This window comes from Numenius arquata, unplaced genomic scaffold (genome assembly GCF_964106895.1).
Source record: "Numenius arquata unplaced genomic scaffold, bNumArq3.hap1.1 HAP1_SCAFFOLD_744, whole genome shotgun sequence".
In the NCBI taxonomy this organism is placed as follows: Eukaryota; Metazoa; Chordata; class Aves; order Charadriiformes; family Scolopacidae; genus Numenius; species Numenius arquata.
In genome coordinates this window covers 51,833-67,000 of record NW_027415243.1, presented here as the reverse complement: position 1 = coordinate 67,000, position 15,168 = coordinate 51,833, and the positions used below count along the sequence as shown (strand labels likewise).

Sequence of the window (15,168 nt, the reverse complement as noted above, 5' to 3'; positions counted from 1 at the left end):
GAATACCTGTGTCCCTGCTAGGTCCTGGGGAGAATTAACCCTATCCCCACCAGACCCAGGACACCGCCCCCAGCCTCCCACCTCGGTGAGGAGCGTTAGAACGCAAGGGGGTTTATTTTCTGCCAAAACTATTTTGCCTCTTCACGCAACAGAAAAAAAAATTGGCACAGCGAGCAGGGTTTGCTATGGATATACTTCTGCAAAAATATGATTGTGTCCCTTCCCAGGCTGGGAAGGAGTGGGCCCAGAAATACTGGAAGGATGAAGAGAAAGTAGTGGAACGTATTGAACAGTGTGGGTTTCACAGAAGCTCAGAGTGGGAAAGGGAAAAGGTGTAATTTGTGCTGTGTTAGACGCCTGTTTATCTTGTGCACAACAAGAAGCTAAAGAAGCCCCTGCTCCTAATCTGATTTCTGCTGTAGAATATGCAACTCTGAAATCAGAAAATGAGGTCCTGAAGTCCTCCTGCTGACTGCGGGGAGGTCGGACTAGATGACCTTTGGAGGTCCCTTCCGGCCTGGACCAATCTATGAATCTATGAAAGTCATCATTGGCATTTCAGAAGGAGACAGGAGAAAAACTAAAAACTCGAGTAGATAAACTTGTAAGTGAAAATCTCCAACTTAAAATGTTACTGGAAAAAGTGACTGGGCTTTTAGATAAAATACAGCCCTCTGCCCAAGTCCAACAAATTCATAAGTTAATGTGTAGTCCAAATTCTGGAACCCAGACTGGAGATTTTTGGTCTAACAGTGAGGATGATGAAGAGGATGACAGTGAAGAGACTGTCACTTTTAAATCCCAAGTTTTCCTTTACGACCACTGGTTAAAACTGAAACGGCGGTCGATGATGATGATGAAATCCGTACCACTGTGTGTACTGTCCCATGGACACCCACAGAGTTTGCAAAATTAAAGGAGAAATACTCAAGGCAGCCAGGAGAGTCGGCTGTGGAGTATGTGTGGCGAGTTTCCTCTGAGAGGAAGGGCAATGAAGCTGATGAGGTGTCTGGAAACCAGGTTTTTTTGAGGAGCAGCTGAGGGAACTGGGGTTGTTTAGGCTAAAGAAAAGGAGGCTGAGGGGAGACCTTCTCGCTCTCTACAACTCCCTGAAAGGAGGGTGTAGCCCGGGGGGGGGTGGGGGGTTGGTCTCTTCTCCCAAGGAACAAGCGATAACACAAGAGGAAACAGCCTCAAGCTGCATCGGGGAGGCTTAGATTGGATATTAGGAATAATTGCTTCACTGAAAGGTATGACAAGCACTGGAACAGGCTGCCCAGGGAAGTGGTTGAGCCATCATCTGTGGAGGCAATTTAAAAAGCGTGTAGATGTAGTGTTGAGGGACATGATTTAGTGGTGACTTGGCAGTGCTAGGTTAACGATTGGACTTGATGATCGTAAAGGTCTCTTCCAACCTAAACGATTCTATGATTCTGTGATACCTGAGTAGCTGATAGGCCAAGAGTAGGCACATGGCTTTTGACAGAGCTTGTGAGGTCACTTCTTGTGCCTTTGTATCTCATAGGCAAGTAGGCAGCAAGTAGTTGGATGTGTGGTGGAAGGGTCACTGGTGCCTGAGTAGCTGACAGGCAAAGGGGAGAGAAATGGCTTGGGTATGTACTTGTGTTGTCACTCTTGGCTGAAGAGCTGATAGACCAGGACCAGGCAATGGCCCTCATCGGTGCCTGTGAGGTCACCGGAGGCTGAGCACCTCAACAGTGAGTACATGCAAATGGGAGTACAATTCCTTGTGAGGTCACTGGTGCCCGAGTAGCCGATAGAGCAGGAGCGGGCCCATGGCTTGTGTCTGTGCGTATGAGGTCACTCTTGCTTGAGGAGCTCATAGGGCTGGAGTAGGCCCCTGGCATGTGGGGGTGCTAATAACGTCACTGCTGCCTGAGCAGCTGATGGGGCAGGAGCAGGCCCATAGTTTGTGTAGGGGGTTTGAGGTCTGGTGTCTGAATAGGCCAGGAGCAGGTCAATATGGGATGTAGATGTTATGACATCACCTGTGGCTGAGTAGCAGATAGGCCAAGAGCTGGCACGTGGCTGCGTACGAGCTTTGAAGTCGCTGGTGCCTGAATAGCTGATAGGCCAGGAGCTGGCACACAGCTTGTGTAGGTGTTTCTGATGTCACCAAAATAATATTGAACCTGTCAAAATAAAGCTTTTTGGAAGAACCGTTGTTAGCAGAAATCCATGCACGACACGTGTGACAGTGTAACCCATGAGCAGTGGCAGTAGGAGGATGTGAGGTCAGTGTAACCCATGAGCACATGGTGGTGGCAGTAGGAGGGTGTGAGGTCACGTCACCGACGTCACCCCGTCACCCCGTGGCCTTGGGGCTCGGTGCAGAGCGGCCATGTGCTGCCACGAGGTCATCACGAGGGATGGGAGCTGCCTGTCCCCGTGTCTGCGAGGCCGAAGGAGCAGCCCCTGCAGCCCCGGCTGGAGCAGTCGGGGTGGGGGTGGCTCGGGGGCACCGCAGGGATGTGCCTGGGCCTGGCGCCAGGAGGAAACCACAGACTTCCTGCCCAGGCGCTGCGGGGGGAGCGGGGGGAGCGCGGCGAGGCCACGGGGGTTGTGGGTTGTGCACCTGCAGGCTCCGGCTCCCCATGCGCCCGCGGGGAATAACGGCCCCCGGGTGACACGCTGAGAGTCAGGGAGACGTCTGAGCCTCTGGGCTGCCTGTCTGCTGCCAGGGCAGAGACATGTTCCGGCTCCGGCTCCTGCCAGGGACTCACCGTGGGACTCTCCAGGGGGGGACGGGTGAGCCAGCACCTCTGGGATGGGGCTCCAGCCTGGACTAAGGCCCTTTCCCCTCTGTTTCTCCCAGCACGGTCTGTAGCTTGGGCAGGGGCTTTTTCCTTCCCTTCCGGAATCAGCCCCCGGTGCAGCCCCAGCCCTGTGGTTCCCATGGAACAGGAACGGTTGGACACTCGCACCTTGGGCTGAGCCCCGCATAGGAGATAGTGCTCCTGGTCCACACAGTGGGGTTCAAAGGGTGAAAACCCCATTTCCGCCCCCCATAACTGGCCCTGTCCTGTGACTATCCCCCCCAGCAATGATGTGACGCCCGCAGCAGAGCCTTCCCTCGTATATGGTCATGAACGGCGCTGGAGAAGATCATTGGAGGGCTGGGCTGTGTCGGAGGGGAGATGGCTCCCGATAACGTCTAAAAAGGTGCTGCTGCTTCGATTGGCTCCTCCTGTAGCCGGGCTGGCACCTGCAGAGAAATATTGCCCCCCAACTGTCATAGTCCTCGTGAGTCCCCAGGAGCTGTGGCGCAACGGGGATGTCCTGGCAGGGCAGGAGGCTCAGGATGGGCACAGAGGGACTCCTGTCTCCTCCGAAGCTCTGGCTGCTCCTCTGGGTACAACTGTGCAGCGGTAAGCGCCACTTACCCCCTTGTGCCACAGCCCAGGGCCAGTGGGTATTGGCGTGGTCATGGGGATGTGTCTGGGAATGGGGCTTCTTTGCAGGTGCTACTGAGATGAAGGGCAGAAGCCGCTCAAGTCCATGGAACTTGTGCCCTTTCCTGTGTCCGTCTGGGTGGGAGGGAGCATCTCCTTTTCCAGGGCTCTGGTGTTAAGGGCAGCCTGCTCCTGGCTGGCTTCATAGACGCCCTGTCCTGGGTTACCCTTTTGGGAACCCCTGTTCCCCAGCACTGTGCTGCTGGAGCCGGTGGTGGCCTAGCTGGTGATGGCAGCACCCAGAGATCCCCATGGGACTGCCAACCTCTGGGGTACCCTGGAGGGTTTGTGTGCTGCTCACTGCCCCCTTGCTCCAGGCGAACCCTGACCCTATGAGAGCAGTTTGTACCCCTCAGAGAGAAGGGGACCAGGGCACCTAGAGTAGAGACGCATCCTTCCTGAGGGGGCTGGCCCAGTGCAGGGACTAGGCTGACGCCAGGGGCGAGGAAGGGACGTGGGTTGGGGGATCCTCAGGATCATCTCAGTGCTCCCTGGGAACACAAAAGCCCTGGGGGTGGGTTTGGATGGTGCTAGGGCAGGTGGTTTTCCTGGGAACCTGCAGGCCTGGGTTCACAGGGCTGTTAAGGGGGTGCTGGGCTGGGGAGGAGCAGGCAGCGGGGGGCAGGTGGCCATTGAGGTGGCAAGAGGTGCCTTGTGCAGTGGGATGGTGAGTGACCCAGAAGGGCTGAAACTGAACTGTCCCAGCCTTGTGCAGCCCGTGGGGGTAGCAGGGACCCCCACACTGCACGGGAGGGGAAAGGGCTCCCACCCCGGTACCTCTGACTCAGCCTGGGCAGAGGGTTCCCCCAGCACTGCAGGGCCTGGGCTCGGCGCTCTCCTGACCCATCCCATGTTGGTGTTCAAAGGTGCTGTGGAGGTGAGGCTGGCGGACGGCGGCAGGAGCTGTGCCGGGAGAGTGGAGGTGAAACACAGGGACAAGTGGGGGACCGTGTGTGGTCACTACTGGAGCATGAACGATGCGGCAGTGGTTTGTAAGCAGCTGGGCTGTGGCTCTGCTGTTGGAGCTCCTCAGTACGCACACTTTGGGAGAGGATCTGGCCCCATTTGGATGGATGATGTTGGCTGTAAAGGCACCGAATCTGCCCTGTCTGACTGCACACACAGAGGATGGGGTAAACATAACTGCGATCATGGTTGGGACGCTGGAGTGACATGTTCAGGTAAGGGGACAGCCTATTTCCCTCTGAGACCGGGACGGTGGAAAGGGTCTATCTGTCCCCTCAGGGCGCAACAAGCCGGCACTGGAGCACTGCCCAATGTGGCCGGTCACGCTGCCGAGCTGGGTCTGTCATTGCTGATGTCTCCAGTCCCCGCAGAAAGCCCAGGGGGAGCCTACCCCATGGTGTACTAGCCCTGCCACAGGGCCTCAGCCCCTCTTCAGTCAGCATCTTGGGCTGCAGATGAATCCTCCATCCCTCCCCCATTGTCTCCACTGGTATCGACTGGTCTCCACCCATTCTGGCAGTTCCCAGCCAAAAATGCTGAAGGTCCCTGCGTTGGAGAAACCAGGGGAGTACTTCCTAGGGAACACCACACCTTGGAGGAATGGCATGAGATGGCTGGTCCCTCTGGATCATTCCCCCTCACAGGCATGAGTACCTCAACAGAATCAAAAGGACTTTTCAGAGAGGATGAAGGCTGAGCCCTGAGCGGAGGAGCAGGGTGGCACCTTCACTGCCTGTCCCCAGGGCTCGGCTGTGTGATCCAGCACTGCGAGGCCTCGGAGCTCGGCAGCTGCTTGATTCTGGATGCTTCCTCCTGCATCAGCACAAGCACAGGCTGCCACTAGGATGCCCCTGAGGCTGTGACAGCCCTGCTGGGACACAGACTCATACAGGCAGTGCTGACCTGATGCCCAACCCCTCCTGCCTGTCCACGGCTCCTGACACTGCCCCATGAAACAAGGGCTTTGGCAGCACTTACCGACTCTCCTCTGTGCCTGCTGTTCCCCTCTGAGCCAGCGTGAGCCCAGGGGGGCACGAGGCTCTCCTGCCCCTCTGCCTGACTGTTGGCTTGGGACCTGTGCACTCTGAGCAGAGCACTGTGTCCCTGGCTGGCCACACACCCTCTGAGCAGGCATTGGAGGAGTCTGGACAGGCAAGAGTCATGATAAAATCTGCAGCATTTCTGTGCTCTGTGACATCTCCCCCGAACAGGGACCTCCCAACACCTCAGAACACCCCTGGGAGACTGGGGGCATTCTGGCTGCATCAAGGTGATGGTCCTGCCTGGTCCCAAGCTCTGCAGAGGTTGAGCAGGCTGCAGCAGTCATATCACCTGGGCCAGTTCTCCCAGACCTGAACTGGGCAGACCATTGCAGTCCTGGGGTAACCATGCTGGGCAGCACGGGGTGCCTCGTGCCGCAGCAGATTGTCCGAGTGGTGTCTCCTACAGCGACAAACACATATCCTTGAGTGCTGTGAAGGTGCAGAGAAAGGGGTGCTGGGGGGCCTTGATGTGCTTGTGTCACACACACTCCCCCAACAGCCTCCCCCAGCCAGTGGGAACCTTCCCCGGGGTGCCCATACGCTGCCTGGCCCCTGAGGTGACTCAGATGAATCCCCCTGCCCTGCCCCACGGTGTCTGTTGGTTCCCACCTTCCTTCTCCCTTTCACGCAGGACCGGTCTGGCAGCACCAAGGGCCTGGTCTCCCCATGCCAGAGGTGCCAAGAGTGACTCACGCAGCCACCCACAGGCTGTTGGAAGAGCACGAGTTGGATGAGGAATTTTGAGGAATTTGGGGGTTTTCCCCTGGCAGACAAGAGTCCCTTGGCCCAAGCAAAAGTATTGCTTGGAGAGGGCTGGGCAATTGTGCTTGGGCAGAGGAACAGGGTGGCACGTGGTACCTCATTCTGCTCCCAGGGTCACCCCAGGGGAGCCTGCCCATGGGGACATGGCCCTGTACCCGCTGCCCAGCTTCTCATGTCTGTCCCAGCCCCTGGCTGCCTTGCGCTTTTGGATTTGCCAGCGCTTTCTGGCTCTCCTCTGTGCCTGCCCTTGCACTGGGAGCTCGTGAAAGGCCAGGCTTGTTCTGTCTGCTCTCCTGCTCTCTGCCATTGGCCGGTGACATGTGTGCCCAACATGGCACTCTGGTCATGGATGAAGACCCTGTTTCCCAGGCAGGCACTGGAGCAAAGGGCTGGCACAGAGACCGACCACAGGTACAGCCTCACCGCACATTTGCCCTGTGCCATGTCTCATCTACCAGCAGCACCCCAACAGCCCAGGACCTCCCTGGGAATGGGGTGCGTTTCTGGCAGCACCAAGGGATTCCTCATGCCTGGTCCTGAGCTCAGTGGGGCAGAGAAGGCTGGAGCAGCCAACAGTGCCTGAGCCCATTTCCCTTGATCCTAAGTGCTCCAGGCGCCCAGGGAGTAGTGCAGAGAAAGGGGTGCTGGGGGGCCTTGGTGTGTTTGTGTCAACACACTCCCCCAACAGCCTCCTCTGGGATGTGCAATGGGCAGTTTGGCCATGGCTTGCTTGGAGGTGATGCGAGATGTGGGCATTTAAGGGCCAGAGGGGTCTCAGCCGTGCTCTTTTTTCCAGGATTTGTCCAGCTGGTGGAAGGGATGAGCCGCTGCTCAGGACGTGTGGAGATCCATGATGGGCACCAGTGGAAAACTGTCTGTGGCTCAGGCTTTGGTCCCAAAGCTGCTGACGTGGTCTGCAGGGAGCTGCAGTGTGGCGTGGCCCTGGCTTTCACCGGAGGAGCTCACTTTGGAGAAGGGGTTGGTCCCACCTGGGATGGAGAGCTGCAGTGTGTGAGGAACGAATCCGTCCTTGCCTCCTGCCCCAGGGGCTCCCCCGGGGACCAGCCCTGCACCCGCGCCAACAGCGCTGTTGTCACCTGCACACGTAAGGAGCCAGGGAGGGGTGTTGAACACTCGGGCTGTGCTGGGGCTTGGGGCTTGGAGTGTTTTGGGCTGGGCGTGAGGACAAGAGGGGTGATGGAATGGGCGTCAGCATGAAAATAATGCAGGAGGAGAAGAAAGGCGTGCTGTATCCCTGGCCTTTCCACGAGCTACAGAGGGTACAAAAGCACCAATCCACCCTCTCTCCACCTTCTCTCTCCCCAGAATACACAGGGTTCCGGCTGGTGAACGGCAGCATGGCGTGTGAGGGGAGGGTGGAGGTCCAGGTGCTGGGTACCTGGGGCACCCTCTGTGCCTCCCGCTGGGATCTCTCCGATGCCCACGTTCTCTGTCGTCAACTCAATTGCGGGTTTGCCAAGTCCATTCCTGGAGGAGAGCATTTTGGGAGAGAGACCGGGCCTGCCTGGAGAGATTCATTCCACTGTGATGGGACCGAAGCCGACCTGCGACAGTGCCCAGTGACCACGCTAGGGGCCTCGCCGTGCTCCCATGGGAGCAACGCTGCTGTCATTTGCTCAGGTGAGTGCTGGAAAATGCTGCATTAACTCCAGTTGCCCTTTGTGTGTGACAGGGCCACACAAATCATGGGAACCTGTGGTCTCTCCCTGGAGAAACTCTGGCTTCCCCAGGAGCCATCTGGAGGGCTTTGCCTGCTCAGACTGACCCCTCTGCTGGGGGAGAGCTGAGGACTGAACGGAGCAGGCATCTGCCCCCAGGGCAGTGGCTTTGGCCCCAGCGCCGTGACCAGGCCTCGGCTTGTCTGTTCCCACACTGCGGGACGAGCCCAGAAAAGGGCTGCAGGGCTCCGCTCCGTCCCTCTGGCTGCAGACAACCGCATCCCACCCCCCCAGAGAGCCCTGCAGAGCCTCATCCCACCACCCAGGCAGGAGCTTCCTGGGCTCCCCCTGCAGCAGCAGAGCTGGGTGTGAGCTGCAGAGAGGCCTCGGGCTTTGCCCTTGGGCTTTGCCCTCGCTTCTCATCAGCAAAGGCTTTGTCTTGTCCCATTCAGTTGGAAAATTCCCCCTCACCCTCCTCCCTGGAGGGTGCCGTGTTCCCTGGTGCTGCCAATGGCCGTGGCATCTCTGCTCTCCCCAGGCTCAGCAGGCTTTGCCTCCCTGCGGCTGGTGGGTGGAGAGAGCCGGTGTGATGGACGAGTGGAGATCTTCCAGCACGGGACGTGGGGCAGAGTCCTGGATGACCAGTGGGACATGCGGGAGGCCAGTGTGGTGTGCCGGCAGCTGCAGTGCGGAGAGGCAGAGAGAGCCTACAACCCCTCAAAGCCTGAGCGAGGGACGGGCCCCGTGGGGCTGCGAGGGGTCCGGTGCGCAGGGCATGAGGCCAACCTGGCCCTCTGCAACACGTCCCTGCCTGAGAACGCCTCAGCTACAGGGATTGTGGAGGATGTGGGGGTCATTTGCTGGGGTGAGTGGTGTTGCCAAGGCCCCCCAGGCTCTGGGATGGGTGGGCAGCCGGCGCTTGACAGCAACTGGGGTTTATCCCTGCTGCAGGGAGCCGGCGGGTCCGGCTGGTGAACGGGAGGCGCTGTGCCGGGAGAGTGGAGATCTACCATCAGGGCAGCTGGGGGACCGTCTGTGACGATGGCTGGGACCTGTCTGACGCTGCCGTCGTTTGCCACCAGCTGGGCTGCGGAGGGGCGGTGGAGGTGGCCGGCTCCGCTCGGTTCGGGGAAGGCTCTGGGCAGATCTGGCTGGATGATGTGAACTGCTCCGGGGCTGAAGCTGCTCTCTGGGACTGCCCTGCCGGGGCCTGGGGGCAGCACGACTGCAGGCACAAAGAGGATGCGGGCGTCATCTGCTCAGGTCTCTGCTGGGAGACGTGGCGGGATCCTGGGTCCTGGGGAGGCCAGGATGTGGGAAGAGCTGGGCACAGCCAAGGCTGTCCCTGGCCGCCTCTGACCGAGCCCCATTCTGTGGACACACATGCCCAGGCATCCTCGGTCCATCTGGGGGCCCCTGGGGAGCTCAGCCGACCCTGAGGGTTGGTGGGAAGGGAAGGGCTGTCTGTCCCTCAGGGGTTTCTCTCATCCCCTGGGTGCAAGGGGGAAGGGCTGGCCGTGCCCCTGCCCCTGCCCGGCTGAGGGCCGGGGGGGTGCAGAGGTGTCCTGGCTCCCACAGCCCCAGACCAGCCTGTTCCCCCTTGGTGCCTTTTCTCCCAGAGTTCCTGGCCCTGAGGCTGGAGAATAGTGACGGCTGCTCCGGGCGCCTGCAGGTTTTCTACAATGGGACGTGGGGGAGCATTTGTTCCAACTCGATGACTCCAGAGACGGTGTCGCTGGCGTGCAAGGAGCTGGGCTGTGGGGATGGAGGATCCCTAGAAACGGGCCTACCCTATGGCAGGGTAATTGGCCCTGCGTGGCTGGATGCTGTGCAGTGTGGGGAGAAAACCAGCTCCTTCTGGCAGTGTCCATCTGCTCCCTGGAACCCACAGTCATGTGAAGATGTGCAAGATGAGATCCACATCACCTGCAATGGTAATTCTGAGCCACCTGGGCACCAGTGTCACCCCAGCTCCTGCTCCCTGCTGGGCATGGCCAAACGCAGAGAAAGAGCTTGGAAGGGCTATTCCTTTCTGTGTCTGACCCTTCTGCTGTTGGTGGCACAAACGGGACCACAGCCACACATGTCCAGCAGCAGTTGCCACCCAGGTTGCCAGCAGCACCCAGGGGAGGCAGAGGCATCTCCAGATGAGGTCTCAGAAGAGACCAGACAGAGTCCAGAGGAGCCTCCCCTCCATAGACATGCTCTTTCTGCTCTGTGAACTGGGTACTTTTTGGGGCTGAGGAATTGGGGTCTCTCCACAGTTCTGCCTGTTTCCCCCTGAATGACCGGGGTTCGGTTGCTGCCATGACCAAGAGGGCACAGGGAAATGCGAGCAGAGCTCGCCCCACTCTCTTCTGCATGGTCCCCCAAAGCAGGCGCTTCACTCCAGCATTTCTTTCTTCAGGAGGACGCCCAGAAACGCCCCCAGACCTGCTGGCCCCGTGCCCGAACTCTACGAGCTGCACAGGTAGCTGCTCCTCCGTGTGCCCCTCTCATCTAGCAGGGCTCTGCCTGCTGTCCCGGTGCCATGGGAGCTCTCTGCCTTCTCCAGACAGGGAGAAGATTCGTGCTGTGGGAGGTGAGGATGGGTGCTCGGGCAGAGTGGAGGTCTGGCACCGTGGCTCCTGGGGGACGGTGTGTGGTGACTCGTGGGACATGCAGGATGCCCAGGTGGCCTGCAGGCAGCTGGGCTGTGGCCCCGCGCTGTCTGCCCTGCATGGGGCTGCGTTTGGGATGGGGATGGGCCCCATCTGGCTGGAGCAGGTGGAGGGTCGGGGCACAGAGCCATCTCTGCAGGACTGCTGGGCCCGGCCTGGGGACAGCGGTGCCTGCCGCCATAAGGAAGATGCTGCTGTCAACTGCTCAGGTGAGCAACAGGGCTGGGACCCCTTGCTCGGGTATTGGCTGGGGACTGGGGAAGGCCTTCTGTCTACTTGGTCCTAGCATGGGCCCTGACCTCCCAAGAGCAAGAAGACTCCTGCAGAGTGCAGGAGCCGGGTGCCAGGTGGAAAAGAGCCTTGGTGGAACTGGATGTCCTCTGGCCACTGCCCATGGGGCCCTGCAGCCCCAGGGATATCCCCTGGGCTGCCTGTTCCATCCTTCCTGCCACCCAGAGCAGAGCCCCTGGGCCCTGGGCCCTGTCCTGGCCTCCCTTTCTAGCACCAGAGAAGGGACAATTTGGGTGGGATGTGTCAGGGTCATCTACAGACACACACAGAGTGTGTTGGGGAGGAAGCTCCCTGGTACACGGACATGCACCCTCTCAGCCCAGCTCTCCTTTTCCTCCACAGCAGCTCTACCGAGGGCAGCAGCATCCCCACCCCAAGCAGGTAACTTGTCCTCCCGCGAGGGCTGGGTATCCCTGGGGCCAGACCCACAGCTGGATGAAAGGGGCTCCTTGCTGGGGTGTGAAACTTCCCGGAGGAGGCACTGGGTGGTGGGGGGGGTTAAGGAGGGTTGGAATTTACTCAGCAGGGTGGAAGCTTCTGCATCACTCACCTCTGGGACCCTCCTCCCCCTGCTGCCTTGTGTGAGGGGGGTCGGGACCTGTGCTGCCTCCACCTCTCCCAGGCCTGGTGCTGCCCCTTCCGTGTTCTTGCCCATACAGATTCCACCCAGGGCCGTCTGACCAGCACTGGGAGAGTCTCAGTGCCCATCATCATCTGCATCGTCCTGGGGGCCCTCCTCTGCCTGCTCCTGGCCCTCCTGGCTGGCCAAGTTCTAAGCACCAGGGCTGGGCGCAGAGGTGGGTCTTTCCACACAGGTTCCAGGGGAAGGTGCCTCTTGGGAGGGCTGTGGGGTGCTGCGGGGTGTCAGGAAGGGGCACAAGCAGAGCCGGGAGGATGAGACTGTGTGCTGCCACCCGTCCCATGGGCCACCCCATCGGCTGGCTGGCCATGGGGCACCAGCAGCAAGGGGTGGAGAGAACCCAGAGGCGAGGGGAGCTAGCGATGGGGCAAGGAGAGAAATAGCAGAGTGGGGATGAGCAAGGCTGGCAGTGCTCTGGGTAGTGCTGGAGGGGGCTCTGGGGCAAGGGAGATGACAGGAGGAGTGCGGGGCAGCAGGGTCCATCTCCATGGTGTCGGGCCCCCAGGCTGTCCCTCTGCCCAGACCTGCCCACCCCCTGGCAGGGCAGGGACCCTGCTATAGACCTATGAGACAGAGAGGGGGCATCTCCAGGTGGAGAGTAAGCATGGGAGCGGCTCCAGGTTTAAAGGCATGACCCAGGGGCCAGAGGGGAATGAGCGCTGCCTCCAGAGGCGTGATGGAAGCGTGACACTGCCACGGAGCACCTCCGCAGCAATGTTGCCCTCCCTGGGGATGTGGCAGCCATGCCTGGACAGTGCAGTGGGGCTGTGCTGTCAGACTGGTCCTGGGCTGGCCCAAGGAGTCAGTTTGGGGGAGCTCAGTACGGTCCCATTGCCCCTCTGCCTGTCCCTGTGCCAGCCCTGCCTCTGTCCCCAGGCTCCGGAGCTCAGGATCTCTTCCTTGAGGCTGTGTATGAGGAGACCGGTTACAGCCCAGCATGGGAGAAGCGGAGGAGTTTTGGTCACTCAGGTGGGTCTGGGTCCTCCCTGGAGGCACATCTGCAGGACCCTTTCCATGACCCCAACCCAGGGCTGATTCCCCAACCCCCCCCCCAGCCCGTGGTCCCTGTGGTGCTGGGGCCATGTGGTCTGGGGGAAGAGCATCCAGGTCCTGGGTCTGGAGCTTTCTCCCAACCAGCTTTGCCGATCCCAGCTGGAATGTCGCTCTCTTCCTGCCCCTGCACCCCATGTCACACCCCAGGAGTGAGGGAAGGGGCTGTCCTAGGGCAGCTTGGGGAGCACCTCTGAGAGAGGGTTTATCCCAGGGGAGCCGGGTGAATTCCCAGCCCTCCTCCCTATGCAGCCCCCGGTCTGTTGGTGCCCCTTCCCCAGCAATGCTGACCATGAGCCAGGTCAGTGGGGCCGACCCCATAACTCCTGCTGTGCATCTCTCCAGGCTCCTATTCAGAGGAGTCCCTGACCCAGCCACAGCCCCACCCTGGAGTCAGCGAGGAGGAGGATGCTCTGGGATCGGCACCCGGTAATGGAGGCAGAAAGGGGTTGTTCTCCCTGCAGACATGTGATGGACGGAGGTGTCCCTGTTGGAGATGGGGAGAGCATGGGGGTCTCCTGTCATGCTGCCAGCCCCAGTGTCTCAGCCCTGTGTCCCTGCGCATCCTCCTGTCCTCTGCTCTGCAGGTTGTATCTTCTCACTGTCACCAGCTCCCCTCTGCTTTCAGATGTTCTTGTCCTGCACGGAGGTGACCCAGTGGATGGCTATGATGATGCCGGGGAGGTTTCTGACCCCGGGGAAGATGCTGCCCCTTGTCAGGGAGAGTGGGAAATGCCCAGGGTGCCAGAGGAAGGAGCAGGGCCCAAGGATGCACCCAGAGGTGAGAGGGAAAGATAGCGCTCCTGGTGCCACCCAAGTCGCTACTGTACTGACACCCAAACCTCCCGGCAAGGGGCAACCTGCCCTGGGAGTTTTCCTTGGAGGGATGGCGGGTGGAAGAAGAGCTGAATGTCTCAGGACTGGTGAGGGGCAGGGAGGAAGGTGATGTAGAGAGCCCATGGGGCGAACTGCAATGTCCTGTCTTGCTGTCTGCAGGGGGCAGCCTGGGCTCACGCAGAAGTGCCGGGGCCCCTGGAGCTCAAGGAGACGCCTTGTCCCTGTCCCCAGGGAGCATGGGCTATGATGATGCTGAAGAGGTGTCTCTGGCACATCCTTGTCAGGACACAAAGGCTGTGACAGCGGAGCTTGGTGCACAACAGTCCCTGAGCCCCAGGCGAGCAGAGCCCATCCCTGCTGCGCAGCTGTGAGGGAGGAGAGGTCTGTGCAGGTGGGAGAGCTGTGAACACATGGGAACCCTCTCCCTTTACCACGGGCAGCTGAAAACACCTCCAGTTTCCTCCAGTTTTATTCCCATTTTTACGCTGTGCATCCCTATTTGTTCTTATTAAAAGTCACTTGCAGCGATTGAGAGACGGGACACAGCTTGATGCAAGCAAAATGTTCATTTATTGTATACCATCATTTCTTTATATATGCTTACTTTGGCTGCGTGTTTTAAACTGATTGGTCTTTTAGAACACACACTGCTCGCGCGGCTGCATCTGATTGGTCAGTGATATATTATCACACCATCAACCATAGCTTATCTTGAGGACACAGTTATCTTAACTTAACGACTCAGTCCTTAAGGCCTTTTTAGGCAGGGCGCCAGGAACTTGCCCATCTCAGTGTGGCAACATTTGTCAAGTACCTGTTTTCAGGTCCTTGTCTAACCCTTTATGGTCAGGACCACCCTCAGTTTCCCATGGTTTATGGCCTACAAGTTCCAACATGTCCCGGCTTGTTAATTGAGCAGTACTCGGGGTTCTGCTCTTCAGCCCTCGTCCCACATCTCCCCCTTCCTGTTGTACAAAAAGAACCTTCTTCATCGAGCGTGCTATTATCCTTTGCAAACATTGTAACAGACAAGGCAAAAAAGCAACAAAAAAATAAAAACAGCTAAAGCATATACAATCGTCTTTACCAAACTTCTTAACCATCCCGATAGACCCCATCCTTCAAAAAGTTTATCTAACCAATCCCAACTATTGTCTTGTCGGAGTTTAGAGACCCCATCTTTAAGCTGTTGAATGCTGGCATGGATCGATTCCGAGTGGTCGGAGAGATTCATACAACACACGCCTTCAAAATCTTCACAGTCATGGCCTTGCGCTAAAAGCAAAAAATCTATAGCAGCTCTATTTTGCAATGTAGCATGGCGAACACTATCAACATCTAATAAAAGGCCAGACAATGCATTACGAGTAGCATTACGAGTAGTCTGTTTAGCAAGCCAGCAGCCAAGCTTATCTAAAGTCCCTAATGCTTTCCCAGCAGCAACTCCAGGTAACAAAAGAGAGGCAGTAGCAAGACACAAAGTGTCTTGTCCGGTCAAATTTGCCAATGTGACCCACACGTTTACTTTAGGAAGAGGGGGGGAAAAAGACTGCCCCAAAGAGGTAAGGGTCTTATACCTATTGTTATCAAAACCAGACACCCAGTCATGGTCTCAAGTTCTTTCAAAGTAACAAGAGTCAAAGTCTGGTCCTATCCAGGTGCTCCGAGGCTCCCTCAGTGTCTTAGTTGTCAGTGACTCAGTCGCTCACAGTCCCAGAGGGTTCAGGAGTTTGTTGATCAAAGAGATGATCAGAGTCGTCACTGGAT

General features: G+C 58.5%; 1 protein-coding gene across 1 annotated transcript; it reads left to right on the top strand.

Moving 5' to 3' along the window:
• The first annotated feature begins 4,137 nt into the window (after positions 1–4,137).
• On the top strand, positions 4,138–13,772 carry LOC141478532 (antigen WC1.1-like). The gene is made up of 15 exons (XM_074167568.1): positions 4,138–4,654; positions 7,041–7,349; positions 7,571–7,885; positions 8,462–8,788; positions 8,875–9,186; positions 9,543–9,857; positions 10,331–10,393; positions 10,478–10,792; positions 11,220–11,255; positions 11,534–11,671; positions 12,391–12,493; positions 12,763–12,767; positions 12,910–12,993; positions 13,193–13,345; positions 13,561–13,772. The coding sequence occupies exons 1-15, from the start codon at positions 4,138–4,140 to the stop codon at positions 13,770–13,772; spliced, it is 3,204 nt and encodes a 1,067-aa protein (XP_074023669.1).
• Positions 13,773–15,168: the final 1,396 nt, after the last annotated feature.

What these genes read in the sequence shown, in the direction of transcription:
- LOC141478532 (XM_074167568.1), top strand. Translation starts at nt 4,138, where the DNA reads ATGGTGAGTGACCCAGAAGGGCTGAAACTGAACTGTCCCAGCCTTGTG. An exon ending in TGCGGGCGTCATCTGCTCAG is followed by an intron (nt 9,187 to 9,542) that starts GTCTCTGCTGGG and finishes CTTTTCTCCCAG; the next exon opens with AGTTCCTGGCCCTGAGGCTG. An exon ending in GAACTCTACGAGCTGCACAG is followed by an intron (nt 10,394 to 10,477) that starts GTAGCTGCTCCT and finishes TGCCTTCTCCAG; the next exon opens with ACAGGGAGAAGATTCGTGCT.